Source organism: Erithacus rubecula, assembly GCF_903797595.1.
Source record: "Erithacus rubecula genome assembly, chromosome: Z".
Classification (NCBI taxonomy): Eukaryota; Metazoa; Chordata; class Aves; order Passeriformes; family Muscicapidae; genus Erithacus; species Erithacus rubecula.
Window position 1 is genome coordinate 25,408,399 of NC_136661.1, and position 21,102 is coordinate 25,429,500.

Sequence of the window (21,102 nt, forward strand, 5' to 3'; positions counted from 1 at the left end):
CTGGTGATTCTGGGAAGGTTTTGTGGCTGGCCCAGAAGTGACCTGTGTCACTGCTTTGGCTTGGTCCATGTCCCCTCACAGGCCTTGGAGTTCCGGACCTTCTGGGGAGAGAAGTCCGAGCTGCGTCGGTTCCAGGATGGGAGCATCTGTGAGGCTGTGGTGTGGGAGGCCAGCACTGTCTGCCAGAAGCGCCTCATTCCTGAGCAGATCATCAGGCACCTGCTGAAGCTGTAAGTTGCTCTGAGCAGCAGCTGTGGGTTCCTCCATGAGTCACTCTGCCATATGTCCTGTCCCTGGTGACCCCATTGTCAGCTTCTTGCTTTGTGGGGTGTTATGGGTTGTTTTTGGATTTGTGAAATCTGGGGGTCCTTTCTGCTGTCCTAATGTTGTGATCTACTTCCCAAGAGTGAATGGAAGGGGCACCTGCTGCTGTAGCTTCTGCTGCACATAATATAAAAGGCAAGAAGGCAGCATGCCCTTACATGTGGATGCGGTGCTGGGACACTCCTCAGAGCTGGAGGAGAAGCTGTCTGGAGCTTGCAGGACACTTTAGTGAAATCCTTTGAGACCTTGTAGGGGTTCATAGGATTGTGTGTTCCCTGTGGCATTGGAGAGCCTCTGCACAGTTTATGCCATCTGCCAAAAGTGAGGCCCTCTTGCACAGAAAGGAGGGTTAACCTGTGCCTCTTTGTCCTGAGTTGAGGATGAATCTTGTGAGGGAAGCCTGCACATTGGTGGCTTTGGGTTTGCATCCTGTGAAGCTGCACAAGTTACTGGTTCATTTTGGATGGATTTCTTGGGCAGGGAGGAAAGCTCAGAGATTTGTTTTTTCACCAGGACCTTCTTTAGAGTGGGGTTGCTCATCCTTGGGCTGACCCTTGCAGTGTCAATAGGATCAATAGGCTGGCATGTTGTAGCTCTAATGCTCTGTTGTCTTTTCCCACACAGCCATGCAGACATTCCTGAGTCCTCCATCTGCTACAGAGGAGCCCTGCTGGAATCTGTGATCAGGACTGGGAAAGAGGTATGACTGCTTCCCTGCTGGAGTTGGGGCTCTCTCCAGGAAGAGCAGTGAGGGAAGGGCTGTGGGGAGGTCATTTGAGTGGCAGCTGGGTGGTTCCCAAGAGAATGTAGTAAGGGTAAGGATCTACCAAGTCTTTCATGGCAGCCAATGCGTAGCTGATGAAATCCTCTTGCTTTAGCATCCCCTAGACCTCATTTTCCCTTGTTAGCACCCCACTCTCCTATTCTCTGTTTTTGCCCTTCTGTTCCCATGCCTGAGGATATATTACTGTCCCACAGTGTTCCTCTGAGGTACTGCATCCTTTAGAACACAGGCCGGACAATTCTGTGCTGCCATCTCTTGAATCCAGCTGACAAACACAGGAGAAGTATCTTTCTTGGCATATTGCAAAGTGCTAGATTGTGCTCCATCTAAATGGAGCCAAAACAAAGAAACTCCACCTTCAGACACAAAAGGTGCATCTTAGAGGCTGGGAAATGTCCCTTCTTACAACTTCTGCTTTCCAACGTGTGAAAATCAAATCTGGAGATGAGCTGTGAGCCCTTTGGCACACTTCATGGGTATTTCTGTACTGGTGCCTTAGGATTTTAGAGTTTGTTTTTCATATATCTGTAATCCTGCAATTTTTCAGCATATAACTTTAAACTCCATATGGGGTGTCAGCTACTGTCTCCACATTTTGATCAGACTAAACAAGTCATCTCTCAAAGGGACTTCTCAAAAATCAGAGGGACTGAAGTACACCTCACTGTCTCAGGCCCTGAAAGGTATAAACAAAAGTGAGTTGGTTGGGAGCAAACTTGGTGTGAATGACTTCATTATCTGAAGCTGTAACTGGAAGATTAACCCCAATATGCAAATGAACCAAAATTGTAAAAGTATGGAAACCCATGACCCATCATGCATTTTTTGAGTGTAGCCCCTGGGGAGGCTTCATCTGGCACAAAATGTACCTGAAGGCCCTTCAGTAAATATGGCCACTCTTATTCCCTTAATTTTGTCTGGCCTCTGTTTTTAGGTAGTCCTGAAAAGGCATCAGTACAGCCTGCTTTTTACCTGGCTGTTGAATGGAGGAAGAAATCTTTTCCTTTCTACTTTTTAAGATGAAAGAGATGCACATTTGATGGAAAGGATTTCCTGTGCCAGGACCAGTTGCAGTTGGGCGGAGTTGGGTGTCAGATTTGGGATGAGATGCTGGTTTTCACAGCCTGTTGTGAGGTGAGGCAGGAAGATCTGTGTGCTGTGTCTCTTCAGGCTGGTCTGGGGTTAGCAGGGCTGATGACAGATGTCAGACACCCAAGTGTCTGACACCCAAGGGGATGTGTTTTCCTGGAGCCTGAGGGGTGCTTAGGAGTTCTGATGTTGCCAGTCCTTGAGGAGCAAAGGAGAAAGTTGCTGTTGAGTATGGGGTACTGCGTACAGGGTTTTTGCTCCTCCAGCTGTGTGCAGACAGGCTGGAGAGCCAGCAATGCGAGGATATGCAGGATGGAGGCAGAGGAAGGGTGCAGCCACAAGCAGGATGGGTTTGCCATTCGTGGCACACCCCGCAGAGGGTGCTGCTGCTCCACCAGAGAGCCCAGGGTGGAAAACTCCAGGCAGGCTGGCTCCTTGTGTGACTCTCAGCTGCCTCTGAGCGGGTGTTTGGTGTCACCAATGTGTCTTCCCTGTTCAGGCTGCTCTGCTGTTATTTGAGGAGGTGGAAGGAGTAAGGGCAACACCAATTATCCCTTCTGGTGACTCTTCACTGTACTCTACAGGGTTTCTGTGGTGCTCTGAATGTTTTCTGTCTTTGTTTTTGCCATGCACCAGAGCTCTGCCTTGGCTAAGGATGTAGTCAGTGGAGTTTTCTGTTAACTGCTGCCTCTGTTGGTGTCATGGTGACTGCTGGAGAGACAGTAGCAGGGCTTACCTTAGCAGTGTGGTCTCTATTCCCATGTCATTCTTGGCTTCTCCTTTACTATAGTGATTGCTTGCAGTACAGCTCTTGGTGCTGCCTTAGTGTCTTGCTGAAGCAATAGTTTTATTTGCCTCTGGGATACCTGTGGCTGCTGGGGAGTCACAGACAGCCTTCCCTTGTCTTTGCTCTGTTTGTTACCTCCCCATTTTGCTGAGTGCTCTTGCCAGAAGCTGCTCCCTGGGGTGGCAGTGCTGACTCCCTGGAGCTCAGCTGTGATGCCAGCCCACGAGGGAGGTGAGGCGAGTGCAGGAGCAGGAGAGGTGCATGGAGAGGCTCCCTGTGTGTCCGCAGGCATGGGGAACGGGCGAGGAGGCCATGGTGAGTGTTGTGTGCTCCTACGATGACCTGAGCCGCAAGCTGTGGAGCCTGAAGGAGCTGCCGCTGACGGTGACGGCCGTGCAGGGCGTGCACCCTGCCCTGCGCTACACGGATGTGAGTGTCCTGGGCCACGGGGGGCTGCTGGGGCGAGGGACCGCAAGGGAATGAGTCACTCTCTGCTTTTGTGGCTCTCAGGAGCAATATGGTGCCTCTTTGCTGTTCCATCCTTTGGGCTGGCTGTGCACAAGCTGACTAAGCCCTCTGTACTGGAGGGCTTTGCTGGAGTGGGAGGTTTGGGTGAGGGCATATACATTGCTGAGAGGTTTCTGCTCCCTGTTCTCACTTGCTGGGTGGCTGTTCTCTTTCAGGTTTTTCCTCCCATTCCTGTGAAGCCAATTTATTCCTTCCATAACAGAAGGAAGCACTTGCTGCTTCCTTCGGAGGAGAAACCCTGTCCAGCCTACATAACCCCATTGAAGAGTAAGTGGGGTGAGATGTGAGTGGGAGGTGATTTGATGGAGGGAGGTGGAGGCAAGTAGCAATTCTGGCTCTGTTATTGCTGTGTTGGTGTGCTGCAGGCAGGAGCAGAGCCCTGACTCCTCATGCCCTTTTTTTGTAAACCTGTAGTCCCAGACACCCCTATCCAACAGATTGTTTCTGTGTGGGATTCATTGACCTCCTGCTATCCCTTTGTCCCCAGTCATCTGCCACATGGAAGGCAGTGGCCAGTGGCCACAGGACAAAGGAGCCATCAAGCGCATCAAGGCCGCATTCCACCTCCAGCTGGCTGAGCTCCTCCGGCAGCAGCACCAGCTGGTCTGCAGACCTGCAGTCACCCACACTGATGTATACAAGGTAGTGGGTCCCCCAGAACCTTCTCCAGGCCCGACTTTACTGAGGTGGGGGGCTGTGGCAGTGGTCCCAGTGGGCAGAACCAGTATTTGGATAGTAGGCCTAGGAAAGAGCGTGGTGAGTGCACTGATATTGGGATGCTGCTGTTGTATCCCTGAGGGGCAGCATATCACACATCATACTACTTTTGTCACCATCATGCCTGACTTTGCCTTGTGCTCCCATCTCAGGATGGCTACGTTTTCCGTCTCCAAGTAGCCTACCACCGGGAGCCCCTGATCCTGAAGGAGGTGGTCACTCCAGAGGGGATGCTCAAGTACCAGGACACAGAAGAGTCTCGGCAGCTGGAGCTGGAAACCTTGCATCTGCCCTACCTAACCAGCTCACTGCATGGGTAGGTGAGGCAGAAGGTGCCTGAGGGGTGGGACATGGCTGGAAACCATGTATGGAGGTGCCCTTGGATCCTGGAGGTGATGGTGGCTAGAGGAGCTTGCTGTGGGGAGTGGCCCCTCAGCCAACCTTGTGAGAGGCTCTTCGGAAGGATTAAGGGAGGGATGTGGGTGTGGGTGGCACCAGTTGTGACCCTGAGGTCACTGGTGTGGGGAGACAAATATTAAAATGCAGTGTGGTTAGGGAGCAGCATGAGGCAGCATTTTCCCTTCTTTCCCCAAAAATCTCAGCACTGAAAGTCTCTGTGCTTGTGATGCTGCCTAAGTGTTCCTTGCAGATTTTTGCCCCTCTCTTCTTTCTTGCCAAATGCCAAGAGGCTGTTGTGGTTCCTGGGGTGTGTGGGCTGAGCAGTGGCATGTCTCCCTCCTCACAGGCTCCAGCAGCAGCACCCTGTTTTTGGCAGCACTTCCCGGCTGGCCAAGCGCTGGATCAGCGCCCAGCTCCTGAGTGACAGCATCTCTGAGGAGTGTGTGGACCTCCTTGTGGCATTTCTCTTCCTCCACCCAGCCCCGTTCACACCACCCAGGTGAGGATGAGGAGCCCAGGCTGGCTCAAAGGGGATTTAGTGCCTTTCATTACCTGTCTTGGAGGAATGGTGGGATGCTGCTCAGGCAGGAGGTGTTGGGAGGGTTCACAGTCGGGAGCGTGAGGCCCCTGTGCTGCCAAAACACTGTCCCAAGTCCTGCTGGGAGTTGCCAGAGGAGATTAAGATGCTTAGCAGGCTGTGGTTTTCCCTACTCTGTGCAAGGAAAGGGGGAAAGCAGGTAAGGCTGGGGTGAGTGTCCTTGTGGTGTCTAGGTGCTGCTGGCACAGCTGCAGGGTGTCCTGTGCCGTCTGGAGGACTGGTGAGGCTCCTTGTTCTGGGGGTGGTGGCCAGGAGAAGCAGGGTGAGGGCTGTGTTGTGGCTACCATCATGATGGGGCTCCTGGGTTCTCTAGGAAGGATGTTCTGGTGGTGATGGGAGCTCCAGCCTCCCTTCCTTCTGGAGACTTCCAAGGGAAGGACAAGGGGGTGGGCCCTGAAAACTGAATGGAGCAGTGTGTTGGTAAATAACCCCACAGAACCAATTCATTGCTGGTCCCTGGCAGACAAATATTATGGGACCCAGAGGAAGTGAAATGAAGTTAAAGGAAATGGTTTTGTTCTGTGTGGAGTCAAAAGGTTACTCTGCTCTACACTTGGGGTGCAGTTTCCTTTCCCAAAGTAGCAGGAACAACAGTCTGATGCCTAGAATGCTTTTCTTTCTCCTAAAATAGCAGAATCATCTTCCCAGCTCTCTGGCTTTGTGCACACGTGGCGTTGTAGGGGAAGAGGTGCACTGGGAACTTGGCTGGTGTTCAGACCTGCACCAGGGATGGGAGCAGCTCTCTTTCCGTCTCTTCTTGCTCCCAACCCAGGAGTTTGGGCAACTGGAGGGGGGAGCTGTGATTTATGTTTTTCTGGTTTCTTTTTCTTGAGGAGTGAGGGAAAAGGGGGGCAAAGAGGGAAAGGGGAGATTTGGAGGAGGGGAAGTCTCAAATTTGTTCTGAACTTCCCTTTCCCATTACAGATATTCCTGTTGGGCTGCATGTGGGTTGGGCCTCCCCTAAGTCACCCCCAAGTGCAGCCCTTCTTGCTGCCAGGAGAGCAGATGCTGATGTTGAACTGTTTTGTCCTGCTTGCAGCTCTCCACAGGTGGGCTTCCTGCGCTTCCTTACCTTGCTGGCAACCTTTGACTGGAAAAACAACCCTCTGATTGTCAACCTGAACACTGGCCTGACAGGTGAGCAGGGCAGCAGGTGGGAGGGCTGCAACATGAGATTTTTGAGCCCTCTTTGGTCAGTGCCTGGCTCCAGTCTCTTTGATACACGAAGACATCATAGCTTGTGCTGGGGGCAAGGAGATTTTCCACTCCCTTGCTCCTGTCCTGTCATGTTTCACTTGCCTGCAGGATGGGTTTGGCTGTGCCATGTGTGGTTTTCTTTTTTTTCCCTGCCTGCCTCTGAAGAGGTGGGTCTCAGTGATGATGCTCTGCTGCTTCTGGTCTTGTTGAAATCTGTGACAAGCGTGGGTGGTGTTGGATGTGGTGTTGTCTTTGAAGCTCTCTGTTCCTGCCCTCTAGTGTTTTGTCTGTTAATTGTCTTTTGGGTACATGCTGGAGCCACAAGAGACCATGGGATTGTCTTGGCTGTGCAAAGTCATGGGGTGGGGGAGATAGTTACACCCAGCTTTTAAAGCTGATTTATTAAAGAACGTGAAGATGTTTGGGAGAGAACTGGGTTTTGAAAACTGATGTTTTCTGAAGTACCCTGCAACTTATTTTAATGAACTAAAGAGCTATTTTTTTCCCGCTTGAGGGGAAATAAGAGATAAAACACTCCTTGGATAATACCAACTGTCACTAGCTTATAATGTGAGTTTCCAGCTTGTGTCAGTCTCAGTGCCTACATGCCTGAACCCACTTGAATGGGTTTAGAGCAAAAGTCCATCTAATGGGAGTGAGCACAATCCTGAGGTGAAGGAGCTCTGGTTTCACATGGACTGTGGAATCAGGGTGGGAGAGAGTAAATCCTGTTGTGCTGCCCTTTCCTGTCTGTGGTGGGGGTTAGGAGGTCAGAGGGCTGTGGATGGGGCAGAGCATCTCACGTGTCTGCCTGCCTTCCCCAGATTCTGACTGCGCAGAGATCAAGAACAAGTTTGCAGCAGCTCGCTCTCGCCTGCCCGTCATGTTCCTGGCCACTCCCAAGGACCAGTGGAGCTCCATGTGGACCCGGGACCGCCCCTCAGCACAGGTGAGCTTTGTCCCCTTCCTCTGGTGGCTGCTGTTCCCTGCTCCTAATGCTGGAGCCAGCTCTCACAGCCCCGTGAGGGAGGAGTGTCCCTGTCACACCCAAGGCTGCCGGGTTTGACCCTCTGGCTTCTCCCTCCCCAGATCCTGCAGCGCCTTGTCCTGCTCGCCTCGGAGTCCCGCCGTGCCCTGGAGGAGCAGCTCATGGACCCACTCAGTGACCAGGATGTGAAGGTAAACCCCCTGGGGCAGCAGCACAAGGGTTTTCAGGCTCTGGCTGGGCTGGCAGGACCTTGGTGGTGGTGGTTGCTGGGATGTGTTAGGAGGTTTCAGGCTGTGGCCCTGTGGTTGCCCTGGGATGTAGAGCTGCAAGGATGGGAGGAGGGAGGCTGGTGTCCCTCTGCACCACCTTGCTTCTGGGGAACCCAGCTCTGCACTGCAGCTTGGGGTGACTAGGACAGTCATTCTGTATTCTCTGATTTTCTTGGAACATTAACAAACCTAAATATTCCCGTGCAAGAACCAGTTGTATGGCCATGACTGGATCAAATGGTTCCTCTGGGAGACTGGTTTGGAGTAGCTGTGGAAATTTGGCTTGTGTACTCAAGTCTAATCAAACTCAGGGTATTGGAGGTTCTCATAGGACAGTACCAGGCACTTCAGGATGATGTTATTTTGGTTTGAGGGGAGGAGTAAAGTCCTATGTAGTTTAACCCTCTTCCATTTCTCAGTGATATAATTCTTTAATTAAACTGGAGCATACATTACTGCAGTGGACCTGAGAGATGTATATTTATTTGCCCTTTGAAGGAAGATATATGTGCTTTGAAGGGTAGTTTGGTGGTGTTTGGAGATTGAAGCTCAAAGAACTAAAGAGGACAAGCCGTGGTTAGATATGGCAGATTCACATTAGGGGCAAAAAATCTCAAGCTAAAACCAAAACCAGAAAGCAGCACATGCAGTAATTTTTTTCCTGCCTAGCCAATATGAGAAGAGCTGCTTTCTGTTCTGCTTTATTTTCCTGGAATAAAGCAGATTTACTGGAAGTGTTATGAGGTAAGGATGTACTTGAGGCATTAGCAGTGTGTATTACAGGGCTGTGAAGCAATGAGGCATATCCAGTGTGTTGCAGTCACAATGCTGGCTCAAGACTGAAATTCAGGAAACACATTGTGAGCTCGGGATAGTTAGCTTCTAAAACAAGTTGTCACCTGGGCAGAGCAGCCTCCCAACACCTTGACTCAGCTGCCTTGGGCCTCCTCCTTTCTCCCTTCTGTTGCAGTGGAAATGTTTCTCATTGTCATAGAATCCCTCTGGTCCAGGCCAGTGTCCTCCCAGGTGTATGATGTTCCAGGGATAAACATGGGATGCTGTTTCCAGGGCAGAGCTAGGGGCAGGAAGGAGGGAAAAGCCTTTTGAGTTTAGTTTGGAGTTGCCTCCTCTATAGTTGCCTCCTATATCTAAGACAGTGCTGCAAGCTGGTTTTTTTTGCCTTTGCATTTGGGTCCCATGGGGACATGCCAGCTGTCGTGAAGATACAGACATGGGTGTGCTCCCAGGGCACACACAGGAAGCCATGGACTTGGTCACTGGTGGGACTGGGGGTCTGTGTGGAACAGAGCTAGGACTGACTCAGTGCTGGTCACTGATGTTCTTCATGTGTGTTCTCCCTGGCCTGGCTGTAAACCAGTTCCAGGCAGTGGGTTTTCTTCCAGTGCCAAGATGAGCAGTGTCCCATGCCTCTGTTCATGTCTGCATCATTTGTTCCATTTGAAAATGTACACATAGTTTTAAATTTTTTCCATTTTAATACAGCTGTATCCACAGCTAGATCCTGCCTGTCCAAATATTTATGTGTCTGGGATTGCTCCCCTCCATTAATGGGGCTTTGCTCTCACCCTCTGTCTGCCTGATGGAAGATGCTGTTGCCCTCTGGGGCAAATCCTGCTGGACAGATGGGGCCATTCTGTTATTATACAGCTCCTTGTGTCCCCTGGGTATTCAGCTCCTGTTGACTTTTTGATTCCCCTCTTCACCCTGAGACTCTGCCCTGTGCAGTGCAGTTATCTATCTCAGATCACTTCTTTGTCCCTCTCTCAGTTGCCCACCCCACTAGCATTTACTCAGGTAGGCTTCCTGTGGTCTGTGGCAAACTTCTGACATTAATCCCACAAAAATTCTGTCGTTGGTTTACTGCTTACTAAGGAGAAAGAGACAAAATGCAAACAAGGACTTGGGAAACCTCTCTTACCTCTCCTGCTTGCTTGTGTCCTGTATTGAGTAGCACTGTTTTTCTCCCTGCAGATGGTGTTCCGCCCTCCTCTGGACTTCTACGATGTCCTGATCCACCTGAACCCAAACCAGGTTCCTCGGCACTTGGAGAGCGTGGACCGGCCGGTGAAATCGGCTTCCCGTGGCGTGGTGAAGAACAGCTCTGCCATGAATATCCTCTTTCCTGTGGTGGATTACGACCCTGTGCAGCTGTACCTCCAGGAGCTGAGAGTGAGCACTGTTGGGGAGGCAGATGGGGTGCCTAAGGGCTCTGGTGTTTGGGTCTCTGACATCTTTAGGTATTTGCATGTTATGGGCATTGCTTCTCCAGCAGCCTGGTGAGTGCATCACCTCCTCCATGGAAATGGGAGTGCTCCTGTGATGTGAGAATGAGCTCAGATACACACACCAGGAACTTTTGCTGAAGAACATTGCATTCAGCACGGAAGTGTCTTCAAGCCATTTGTCTCCAGTCAGTTAATTCACTCTTCATGGCTTCTTGCACTGACTGGTGTGCATGATGGGCAGTAACTACACACAGTTTCTGGGGGGTTGTACAGCTATCCATGACGTGGTCCCAGTAAACATTCTGCTGTTAGGCCAATGGTTGTGTGAGCCAAAGATCAGTATTGGTCAGAGAGGGGTTTCGCTGTGTCTGGCCACAACAGAGGAAGTTGGGAATATGGAGAACATCAGTATCCAAAGTCATCAACCATATTCTTGTACACCATGAGGCCAAGCCAAAGCCTTGGCAAGCTGGGGGATATGCAAGGTGCCTAATGACAGCGGTGATCCTCCCTGGATCTGGACAGCCTGTGCTTTGCACCTGGCACTTTGGCCCTTCCCAGCTTCAGATGTGGTAGCTGGGTTAAATGTTAGTGTTGGGTGTGCAGAGAGGTGGGGTTGTGGGGCCCTCGTGTCAAAGCCTGCCTTAACTTTGAAGTGCCATCATCCCTTACTGATAAGAGTGCTGCGAGCACTGTCAGATCTGTAAGCATGGGAATTAAGCTAGGCAAGGCTTAAGCTAGGCTGGAAGGGGGCTGTGGGGATCTCTGGCCCTGCTCCCCACTCAGGACAGTGCCAGCTTTCATGTTAGAGCAGGCTGCACAGAGCCCAGTCCTGCTGGATGCTGTCTATTTCCAGAGATGGGGATTTCCTACTTCCCTGCCCCAATGTTTGGCCACCATTGAAAAAGTAGTGCCTGAATTGAAACTCCAGTTTAGGCTGGAAGATTCTGGGACCTTTCAGTGCAAGCTCTCCTTTCACCTTAACCAGGTACCTTAAAGCTGGGCAAAGAAAATTTAAAGGGGTTTCTTTGAAGGTTTCCACATCCTGGGCACAGCACTGTTACCCCCCCAAGCTGCATGCCAGCCACAGTGCATGAAAACCTGTGCCCATGGGAACCTGCTGTGGCTTCACCAGAGCTGCCAGGTCTGCCAAGGTGCAAGCTTAGTCCTGTCACCCACAGCAGCTTGGGACAGTCTTGGGTGGTTAGTAAGTGAGAGACAAGGATATGTTAAAGGCCTCATGAAACCGAGGAAGATCTCAAAGTTGTCACACAATTTCCCTGCAAAAAGCACTGCTTCCTCTAGCTGGAAGGGCATGTGGGAGAGGAGGTGGCCATTACACTCCTGCCTTAGAGAAGGAAGATGGACCTGGAGGTCCTGCAGACATGTTCTGGAGAACACTGGGGGATTTCTTGGGGCAAGAAGGAAGGGGAGAAGCATCCTTCACAAGGGTTTTAAAGGGGAGTAGAAAGCAGATTTGGAACTGTTTGCTTTCACTTTCCTTCCTGGTGTCTGAGGAGTCATCAAGACCAGCCGCTCACTTTTGATGAGTGTTTGACCTGCTGCCATGAAACCTCAGTCAAGATGTGTAGATGTGGGTAGGAAATGAAGTTTTTAAAGTCTGAAATCCATCCTTCACATGGTGCTGGAAGTGGGTTCTAGAGCTGAACAGACCTTTTCAGCAGCTGCCAAGGTGCTGGAGATGGATGGGGACAGAGCCTCTGTATCTCTGAAGGGGTCAGTGCTAAGCAACTCGTGTGGAAAGATAGAAAGGAGACTGCTTGCTTGAAGAGAAACTGGAGGATGCTGGATGAGCTGATTGGGAGAGCTGTCTCTGGGAAGGCTGTTAAATGCTTACAGCAGGTCTGGTTGTAGATTGTGGCAGTCAGTCAGGAATTCATCGGGGTTTATAGGACATTTTTATGCATTTAGATGAGTTTATGTCAGTAAGTGGCTCTGGAAAAGAAAGGTAGAGAGATTTTCCTGGAAACCAGCTTTCATTTATCTTCAGGCAATTACTTGGTCTAGTCAATAGTGACATCCAAATTGCCTGAATTTTTACTGCTTTCTACTGCCTGTTTTTATTAATACAGGTTATAATAGATTTGGAATTGGGTTTGGTCAGTTTGCAAATTACAGCTGCTCCTAAATTCAATGTGCTAGCATCCTAATGAAGAAAGAAGGATATGAGCAAAGGTCACATTGCCTCGTTGAAAGCAGTGTTGATTCTTTTGGTGTCCCTTGTCCTTTGACCTTGAGGGTTCTTAGAAGGGAACAGATCAGAAACTGGTTGCAGCTTTCTCTGAAAAGCGATCTGTGGGGCAGAGAGCCCAAAATCTGCCTCAGCATCCCTGTCTGGGGGACTTTTCATTGTCTTTAAGGCTCTTAGATATGGTTTGTTCTCTTGTGGCTATCATATTGGAGGTATCTTGCAGTAACAGTTTGCATTCATAGCATCAGTAACAGGCAGTCCTGAAGGAGCTGATGAATATCCATTTTTCTAGGCACACAGGTGTTTCTTTTCTTGGAAAATGACAGAGATGTTGCTGCACATGGTCCTAGAGAACTCAGCCATATCCAGTTAAGTTGGAAGGCTTGAGAAGCTTTTTGTGCACTGCAAGCCAGTGATGCTGAGCTGTCAGTAGAAGCTACCCCATCCTTTAGCAATCTGGCTTCATGTCTCAGTGTATTGATGCTGTTGCTTAAAGGCAAAACCTTTTCATTGACTTTGGCTTTGCTTGGTAGCTCTCCAGTACCTTTTTATTTCTCCTTCCCTGGTTGCTGCTGCTCTAAGCAATGTTCAACTCCTCCTTGTCCTGTGGGCTGGCAGCCCTGGGGGTGATCCAAACCCTGCAGAAATTGTTGCCAGAAAGGAGTGTAGTGACAGCGCTGAATTTGTATGAGAGATCTTGGATGAGAAGCAGTTGGATGCAGAACTGACTGGCTTTGATTCAGAGTAATTTGCTCTTAACATCACAAACCACAGAATTGAGCAATGGGGCTATAGCCATGGCTGGCAGTGCAGCCATGGTGGGTTTGTAGCATCAAAGGGAGACATCTGCCATGCAGATGCTGTGGGGTTTTGTGTTCTATTATGGGAAAAAGAAACATCTTCCCTTTACTGAGATTTCCACATCTCAGTAAACAGGATTTAAATGCCTTGGTGTTTGATTGAATTGAGAGGGGCAGGGAATAACTTCTTCCCCTAGTTTGGATTAGTGACCAGGAGATCCACTCTTCTGTCCAGCCTGCCTGCCCCTGTTCTTCTAAAGTCAAAGGGTTTAGCAAGGCAGTAATGCTCTGGAGCTGAAGGATTGCTGTGTGCTTTTCCAGGGAGCTTAATCAGTGTAGAAAAATGAAAGGAGGTATGAGTCCTGACTGCTTGAATTTTTCCTGCTTCAAGGAGATGTGCTGCAGGAACTGGCTCTGGTGCCTGGGAGGCTCTGGGTAGAGATGAAAGGCTGGCTGTGGGATTCAGGCAGCAAATTCTTCAATTCCAGAACAGATCTGATAGAGAAGACCTGTTCTGTGATCCTGTCCAGATGAGAAGGCTTTGGAGACAGACACTTTTGAGGGAAAGCAGGTGCCAGACACCCCACAGGGAGGGCTTTACCTGGAGATTCAGCCCATCAACAGCCTCCCTGCCACTTACAGTTCAAAGCACCTTGTGGAGCATACCCTGGGTTGGCTTCTGGAGGGGATTCTCCAGCTAGGCTGAATTAAATTTCAGTGTTTCAAATGTGGCTCCTGTTGAGTCTCCATTGTGACTGGTGATCTGTGTTGTGGCTGTGGAGCTGCAGAACACCCCAGTGTTTGCTGTGAGAAGGTTTAGTCTTTTCAGGTTTGCTCCAGGGTGATTTGGGTTTCCTCTGGACTCGAGACCATTCAGAGGGTTTGTGGATATGCTTGCCATGCCTGTCTGCCTGCATTCTGGAGCTCACAGAAGGCAAAGGCTCTGGTCACCTCTCTGGGCTGTTCACTCATTGTGGGGCAAATTGGGTGAAGCTGCCTCTACCTGTGCCATGTCCATCTGCCTGTCTGTTCTGGCTGTTAACAGACCTCACATTTCTTGCTGGGTCTTTGGTCTCACCAGATCAGTGATGGCATGTGCTGTCATTCACTGAAATTCAGCTTTCTTGGGCTGCACATACCAGAGGAAGAGCTTGTGGCAGAGGAGCTGTCCATCTTGTGAGAACTTTTCTGTGTGGATGAGCAGGAAAATATTTCCTGCTTTACAATAAACATCCCTCTAAAGTAATGTTTTGCATTTCTTGCACTTTAAGGCAAGACATATCAGGAAGACTTGGAGTCCTTTCCTTTCTTCCTCCCATGGTGTGAAAATGTGTCTTTTGCTTCTGCATGTTAGAAAGGAATCTTAAAATATGTAAGCCGTGATAATATGATGTAGCTGGAATTGGTGAAATCTTTCCAGGTCAGTCTGCTCTCTCCCTGTTTTGACTGACAGGGCTGACACCTCCTGTGGTGGCACCAGGGAGACAGAGAAAAGCTGAAAAAACTCTGTGGACTCTCATGTCAGGCAGGAAACTTCCTGTGTGGATCTGCACCCTTGGAAGGGCAGAGGTGTCAGGAAATCAATCACCTGCTGTCAGGGCTGCAGAGCTGCCAGGAGACCCTTAGCAGGGTGCCCAGGGCTGGGGTGGGTCCACGTGTGTGTGTCCACTTGTGCTCCTGGGTGAGCTGGCAGGGGCCCTGTGGCTGCATTTCTTCTCTCTTGGTGATGCCCTGCAGAGGCTGCCTGGGGCTTGTGGTGTAGGAGGTGACAGAAGACTTTTGTCCCAATGGTTTGGTGGGTTGACATCTTTGCTGATGCAGCCAGGAGGACATGGGTGGATCCTTTCCTTTCCACATTTCTTTCCTGCTGCCCCAAACCCCCAAGGCAAGGATGTGTGTGCGGAAAAGTTCGCTTAGTTTGGAACCAGTTGGAAACTCTAAGAGTTTAAAATGAGGGATGTGGAACTTTAGGCAGGCTGTTTAAAAATGATGTTTATTTAATAATATTTAAATGATGCAGCAATTTATGGGTTGTGGGTGACAAGAGCTTAGCTCACAGCCATTTCAGCCACAGCTGTGGGTTTGTCTGAAAGCTTTTTCTAGTTCTTGTTACAATGCATTATATACTTCTCATTGCAGAGCATCTTAAAATATGACAACTGATCAACACCTTTAGTATTACCTATAGCCTATTAGAACTACTAACATTACTATATTCATGTTACTATTTTCTAATCACAAAAGGTTAGCATGTTACAGTTTAAGCTAGAAGTTGTTTTTCAGTTTTCTTGCTGAGGAAAATCCTGAGATTTTTTTTCTCTTCTTGAAACATGGCATTTTTGTTTGTGAATTTTTTTGCTTAGTAAAAACATCTTTTGCTTGAGGTGGATTTATCCTTTACTCTAAGTCATTAAAGCCCCTTCCAACTAATTTTACTCTTTGCTTTCTTAGTTACCCAGTAGAACTCACTCAGTAATTCTTCTGCATCAAAACTTGCTATAATTTCTATACCTTCTTCAAATTTTACATTCAAAAATCTTTCTGTTATACATATGTATCTGTAAAACTTTCCTGTCAACTCCTTATTCTTTCCCAACAGGAAACCTTTTATCAGCTGAATCCCAAACCTAAGGGTTTTCTTTGTCTTTTAAAAGACACAGAGGTAGCCCCAGCTTGGGTTACTTGGACAGTGCTCCTTGCTCTGTTGGGTCATGGGGGAGGCTCTCTCTGTGTCACATAATTGGGAGCATCAAGGAAGGTCACAATAGGGTGGCAGAGACCTCAAAATGTTAACCACAAATGTAGTTGTTTGTTGGAAGTTAGTAGCTTTAACAGGGTTTTGCACTGGTGGGTTCCTTGCTAAGAGCACTTAAAATGCTTTGAACACTGAGCAAGTGTTTATTGATGCATTTGCCTTCTGAGCTGCTGTTGAACCAGGAAATGATACTGTAGGACACATTTTTGTTGTGCAGAGACCTCCTTAAAAGGCTCTTCCAGCAGCTGTGATGCAATGAGCCTAATCTCTTGGTAGGAGCAGTGAGAAGTGGATGAACAAAGGGTCACATGGAAAAAACCCTATCCCTAAACAACAATGTAGATATTTAAATAGTAGATGCTTAACAATGTAGATGCCTAACTACTAGTGGATACTTAACTAAATTACACTTTACTCATTGCAAAATCCATCCTTCAGATGATGCTTCTTAGTCTGGTAATCCCATTTTAGATCCAGGTATTGTTTTACTCACTACATTTCTCCACCCTTTTCATTCCTATAGCCCAGATGGTTTCTTACAGAGCTTGTTCTAATCCTCCAGGTGCCATATACATCTCCCTGGACAATGAGGCCTCTCCAAAATGAAGCCCTGAGCTTGTAGGCAGGCCCCCCATGTCTCTGTGAGATGGGAACCAGTTGTAGGTTTTGTTGATTGCAGGGATTTCTCTGGGCCTTGAAAGCTGAGTAGCAGCCAAAGATAGAGCAGCTCAAGAAGGGAACAAACATAATCCCTGCCTTTTCTCCCTCTTTTTTGAAACTTTTCCTGGAAGAAGGTGCTTGCAGGCTCAGACAAGTCCAGTGACACTGGGCAGAGAACATGGGATGTGGAAAGGAGGGTGAAGTGTTTGCTTTTGCTCCCCAAGCCTCTGAACAAACAGGAGTGCAGTGACTAATACACCTGACCCTTTTAATGCTGCAATTTCCCAGGAACTGCACAGCTCAGTAGGCCAGTTTGAACTATCACATGGATGATGCTGGAAGCAGCATAAATGCTGGGATTTTGAATGGCTTGCCATCCTTTTAACATCTGCCCTCTGCTCCCTGCTGTCTGGGAATAAAAAACTGTGTTGAGTATCAGGCCAAACAGTGGTTTTATTGGGAAATTAGCTGAGCCTGGGAGGTTTTTAGTACTGCAGATGCTCCTGGCTTCTGTCCAGCAAGATGCATCTGTAAGAAAACAATGTTTTTATAAGAAGCATCATAAGGCACTGAAGGCCTCGCCCTGCGAGTAGCTGGGCTGTTTCAGGTTCTCACATGCTCTGCTCCCCTTTGGTTCTGAGAGCTGCACGGTCAGCCTGCCCTGAACTTTATTGCCTTTCCTTGAGCTTTCCCTCCCTGCAGCTCTTTGGCTAAAGGAGGAGTCTTCACTGCTGACTGGGCTCTGAGCATAACCAGTTGCTCTCAGCACAGAATGCCAGGGTGGATTGCCTTTTTCTCAATGTATTTTTAGACAGTGGTTTTTCTAGACAGTTTGGTGAAATAACGCCTTGACCAGGCTTGCCCCTGTGAGGGCCCATGGGGTGGGATGGGTTGGCAGTTCTTGGGATCTTTCCATCTTGGTGACCTAATTTTGTTGCCCTCTGTGAGGGCAACAACAGTCCAAACTCAAATCCGTGCCTGATGATTGCAGACAACATCACCTTTCATTGCTTACCAGGTCTGTATCCTAAAAATGCCACCTTGCCTTTTAGGATCAGTGATAACACCAACCCACTCTACCTCTTTTTTCCTACTGCAATCCTAAAATGTCAGTACAAGAGCCCATCCAAGCTTGTCTTTGATGTTGATCTTCTTTTCATGCACATCCTCATGAAAACCTCATGATACAATGAGGCCAGCAGAGACCCCCTTTGGTAAAAGCTGGCAAACTAAGGTGATGGAGAAGAAGCCTGAAGAGGGAGCAGAGGGACTGTACTGATGCTGGGGACTGTTTGCTCAGCCTGGTAAACATCTTGTTGCCTGATGTTGATCTCCACCACAATGACCAAGTATCAGGGAGAAGCTGCTGTGCTGTCTTGGTCAGCTTTTTTCAGGGTACACATCTCTCGGTATCAGCATGTTGGGTGATGAGCTGTAGGGCCAGAGTGTGGGTTTGAGAAGTTGCTTGTACACAGCATTGTTTCCTTCTGCTGTGATGCTCATCTTCCTCCTTGGAGCCCTGGGAATCCAGCTGGTGTGGGCTTGGGGGAAGCCAGACTGGGCTTTAGTCAGCCCTTTGTGCAACATCTCTCTTTGATCTCTGCTGCTCAGCACCACCAAAGGAGATGCTCACTGGCACCACTGCAGAAACACAAGGGACAAGCAGGACAGCTTCCTGTGGTGCCTCCTTTGAGGTTTCCATCTCTTTTTACCCCACAGAGCATTGTTTTACCTAGAATCTCTTCTCTTATGTTTCCTTTTTGGATAAAGTGCTGACAGCTCAGGTGGGGATTATCCTGGTGGAAGAAGGAGCTTTGATCCCTTGTTTGCACAGATTGCAGAGCTTGAGATGCTGGCCTCTGGTTTTGGGTTTGTCTTTGGTGCCATGAAATGTACTGTGGCAGGACTGCCTTCTCAGTAGAGCCTGCCTCTTTCTGTCTCATGCATTGTGAAAGCTTGGATATGGTGGCTGGACACTGGCAAAGTACAAGGTGGTAGTGCCAGGTCAGCTAATGGAGGAGCACAGTGAAGTTGAGGGGTCACAGTCCTTAACCTACATTTGTTTTCTACCCAGGTTACCTTTGATGATCTTGCCTTGTTCTTCTATGACAAACATGGGGGGGAAGTGATTGCAGTTTTGTGGAAACCTCTGAGCTTCCAGCCTCAGCCTTTTAAGGTGAGTTTTTCTCTACTTTAAGCTTTGTGTTGCCTTTATACCCTGAAGGGTTTTTGAGGGTCTTTTTTTTTCCTGCATGGTGACTGCAGGAACTACATGGTCCAACTCTTATCAGCCCTTTGAGAAATGGAGATCATAATTATGTTGCTTCTTAGAAGGGGAGAAGCCAAGACATGGCTGTGGTCACAGTGTCTCACTCATGGGCAGATCTGAGAAGGGAAATAGACTATGCCATTCTTGTGGCTTTGGGATCTTACCAGAAATACCCAGCCCACAAGAAGCCCAGGTCCAGAGTGCCCATGTCCTCGTTGGTGCATGGAGCTGTTTTCCAGCTGCACTGTGTGGGTTGGCAAACCCTAGAGGGTGGTTAGGCCAGGTGTGAGGCACTCTGGAGTGATTCATGCTGCTTTCTATGAAGGAAAGACGCAAAGAAACTGGTTACTCATGGCTCGGAGCTGGCAGCCTGGGCTCTTCTGTCAGTCTCTGGGTGATTTATCTGCTGTCTCTTCACGGCCAGAGGGCATTGGCCATTCTGCCTGCCTGCTGTTGTGAAACCCAGTTATTCACAGTGGTGAAACAGGAGGAGATGCTTGCATCGGAGCTGAGTCTGGCTGGATTAAACACAAGGGTTTTGTTTTTTACACTGTTGGAGCCAAGGATATCTTATTACCTGAGATTTTGACACCCACCAAAGAACAGAGCAGAAGCAGCTCTTACTCAGTCTTGTGCTGTGATCCCTTTTGCATACTCCTTGTGCCCTGCTTACCCTGCTCTGCCCTGCATCTGCATGCTTGTCATTCTACCATGCCCCTGGCCATTACTTTGCTTCCTGACTTCCTCGCAGTCTTTGGATTGTGGCTCCAGGGTAAACCCTAAAGGGGGCTGGAAGGGTCACTTTTGCACTTTGTTAGCTCTGAAAATGTGCCCCAATAGTGTTAAGAAGTGAAATTTGGTGCAGTGGTGTAGCAGGGTTTGGATGTGACAAGGCAGGAGAGGAACTTGCTTCTCTTACTGGGCAGTACAGCTCTGAAGAGGTGCTCCCATTCATGCAGTACTTTTTGTGTCCTACAGGTCTCCAGCATGAAAGGAAGGAAGGTGACAACTCTGAACAACGAGCTGGTCTGTGTTCCCAATGTGGAGGCAATTCTGGAGGACTTTGAGATTTTGGGAGAAGGCCTGGTCAAAAGTGTGGAAGCTCGTACAGAGAAATGGACTATCTGAAATCACTGAGAGGTGTCAGAATGGCCTGTCCTGAAGCAGTTTGTTCCCTCTGGGTCTGTTCCTTTCTATAAATCAGTCCTAAAAGAGCCTTTTAGCTTTCTAAATTCCAGAACTGTATGTTTTACTCTATTTATCTTTATATATATGGTTCAGAAAATCAATTGGACCTGTAATTGTTTTCAAGAATACAAATGCCTTTTTATTTTGAAGAAAATATAAAGATGGGATAAAGTTTTTGAAAATGTTGCTGTTTCTTGTTCATTGTAGGAATTGGAGCTGTGTTCACAAATGTCATGGTTTGAAAAATATGGCTGGGGTGTACAGTGGAAAGGCAGTTTCTTGGTTTGGTAGGGAGTTGATATGACATGCTGCTATTGTAGGGGTTAGCAAAACCAAAAAAACAGTTGTTAAAAGAATGATCAGGTTATTCCCTTCCGCTCAGCCCCAATGGGGCATATTTGGCATGCTGTGCTCAGTGATGGTTTTCCCAAGAAAAAGGAGACATGGGTACTGGAGCAGGTTCAGTGAAGGGCAACAAAGACAAAAAAGGAATTGAAGCCTCTGTCATGAGGGGGAGAGGGTGCAAGAGCCAGGCTTGTTCAGCCTGGAGAAGAGAAGGCTCAGGGATTTTTTGCCAGGCTGTTTTAATACCTGGTAAGGGATTAAAGAAGATGGATTGGTGCCAAATGATGGGTGAGAGAGGGGTAAATTGAAATGCAGAAAGTTCTGCTTAAAATGCATTTTCTTTACCATGAGGGTGGTTAAACATTTGCACAGGTTGCCTGGGAAGGTGGTGGATTCTCTGTACTTTATACTCATAACCCAGCTGAACATAGTGTTGGGCAGCCTGCTTCAAGTGATCCTACTCAGAGCAGGGATGTTGGGTTATTTTTCTTTTGTAGAATGATTGTGAAGGCTCCTGATAAGGGAATACAGGAAAATAAATTGGAGGAAATGAACCTCTCCCATCCCCTCTTCTGGTGGAGGCAGAACACATACTCCAACAGCAAAGCACTGGTGAATCAGATGCAGAGCAAAGAAAACAGACTTCATGACAGCAGATTTTGCAGAAACCAAAAGTAGATCAAGCCTGGAAAGGCAAGTGAATATTTAGGTGGCCTGATAACTAGGCAGTTGTTGCTTGGTTAGGAGCATTTCAGATGGGATGTTAAGTGTGTTCCTTCAAGACCTGGTGGCCTTTCCAGCTGTTGGCAGTGAGCCTGAGGCTTTGTTGAGGAAATTCACAACTTGTTTTTTGATGTTTTCTCTGAATCATTTTACAGTGAGCTGTGGCAGAGACAGCTCTGGGCTGGTGCTGTATCTTAGTGATGGAGGCACTGTGTGTCCTATGG

The 21,102-nt window shown here is 48.5% G+C and overlaps 1 protein-coding gene across 2 annotated transcripts in view; it reads left to right on the top strand.

The window, feature by feature from the left end:
* NOL6 (nucleolar protein 6) overlaps window positions 1-19,992 on the top strand; it is a 35,866-nt gene extending 15,874 nt beyond the window's left edge. For both annotated transcript variants that reach the window (XM_079329916.1, XM_079329915.1), the window contains exons 14-26: window positions 82-230; window positions 949-1,024; window positions 3,273-3,413; window positions 3,668-3,779; window positions 4,000-4,154; window positions 4,382-4,545; window positions 4,975-5,127; window positions 6,266-6,363; window positions 7,248-7,372; window positions 7,513-7,602; window positions 9,673-9,870; window positions 18,428-18,529; window positions 19,601-19,992. In XM_079329916.1, the coding sequence (XP_079186042.1) occupies window positions 82-230; window positions 949-1,024; window positions 3,273-3,413; window positions 3,668-3,779; window positions 4,000-4,154; window positions 4,382-4,545; window positions 4,975-5,127; window positions 6,266-6,363; window positions 7,248-7,372; window positions 7,513-7,602; window positions 9,673-9,870; window positions 18,428-18,529; window positions 19,601-19,750 (1,713 nt within the window). In that variant the 3' untranslated portion in view covers window positions 19,751-19,992. The remainder of the gene's footprint in view (window positions 1-81; window positions 231-948; window positions 1,025-3,272; window positions 3,414-3,667; window positions 3,780-3,999; window positions 4,155-4,381; window positions 4,546-4,974; window positions 5,128-6,265; window positions 6,364-7,247; window positions 7,373-7,512; window positions 7,603-9,672; window positions 9,871-18,427; window positions 18,530-19,600) is intronic.
* Window positions 19,993-21,102: the final 1,110 nt, after the last annotated feature.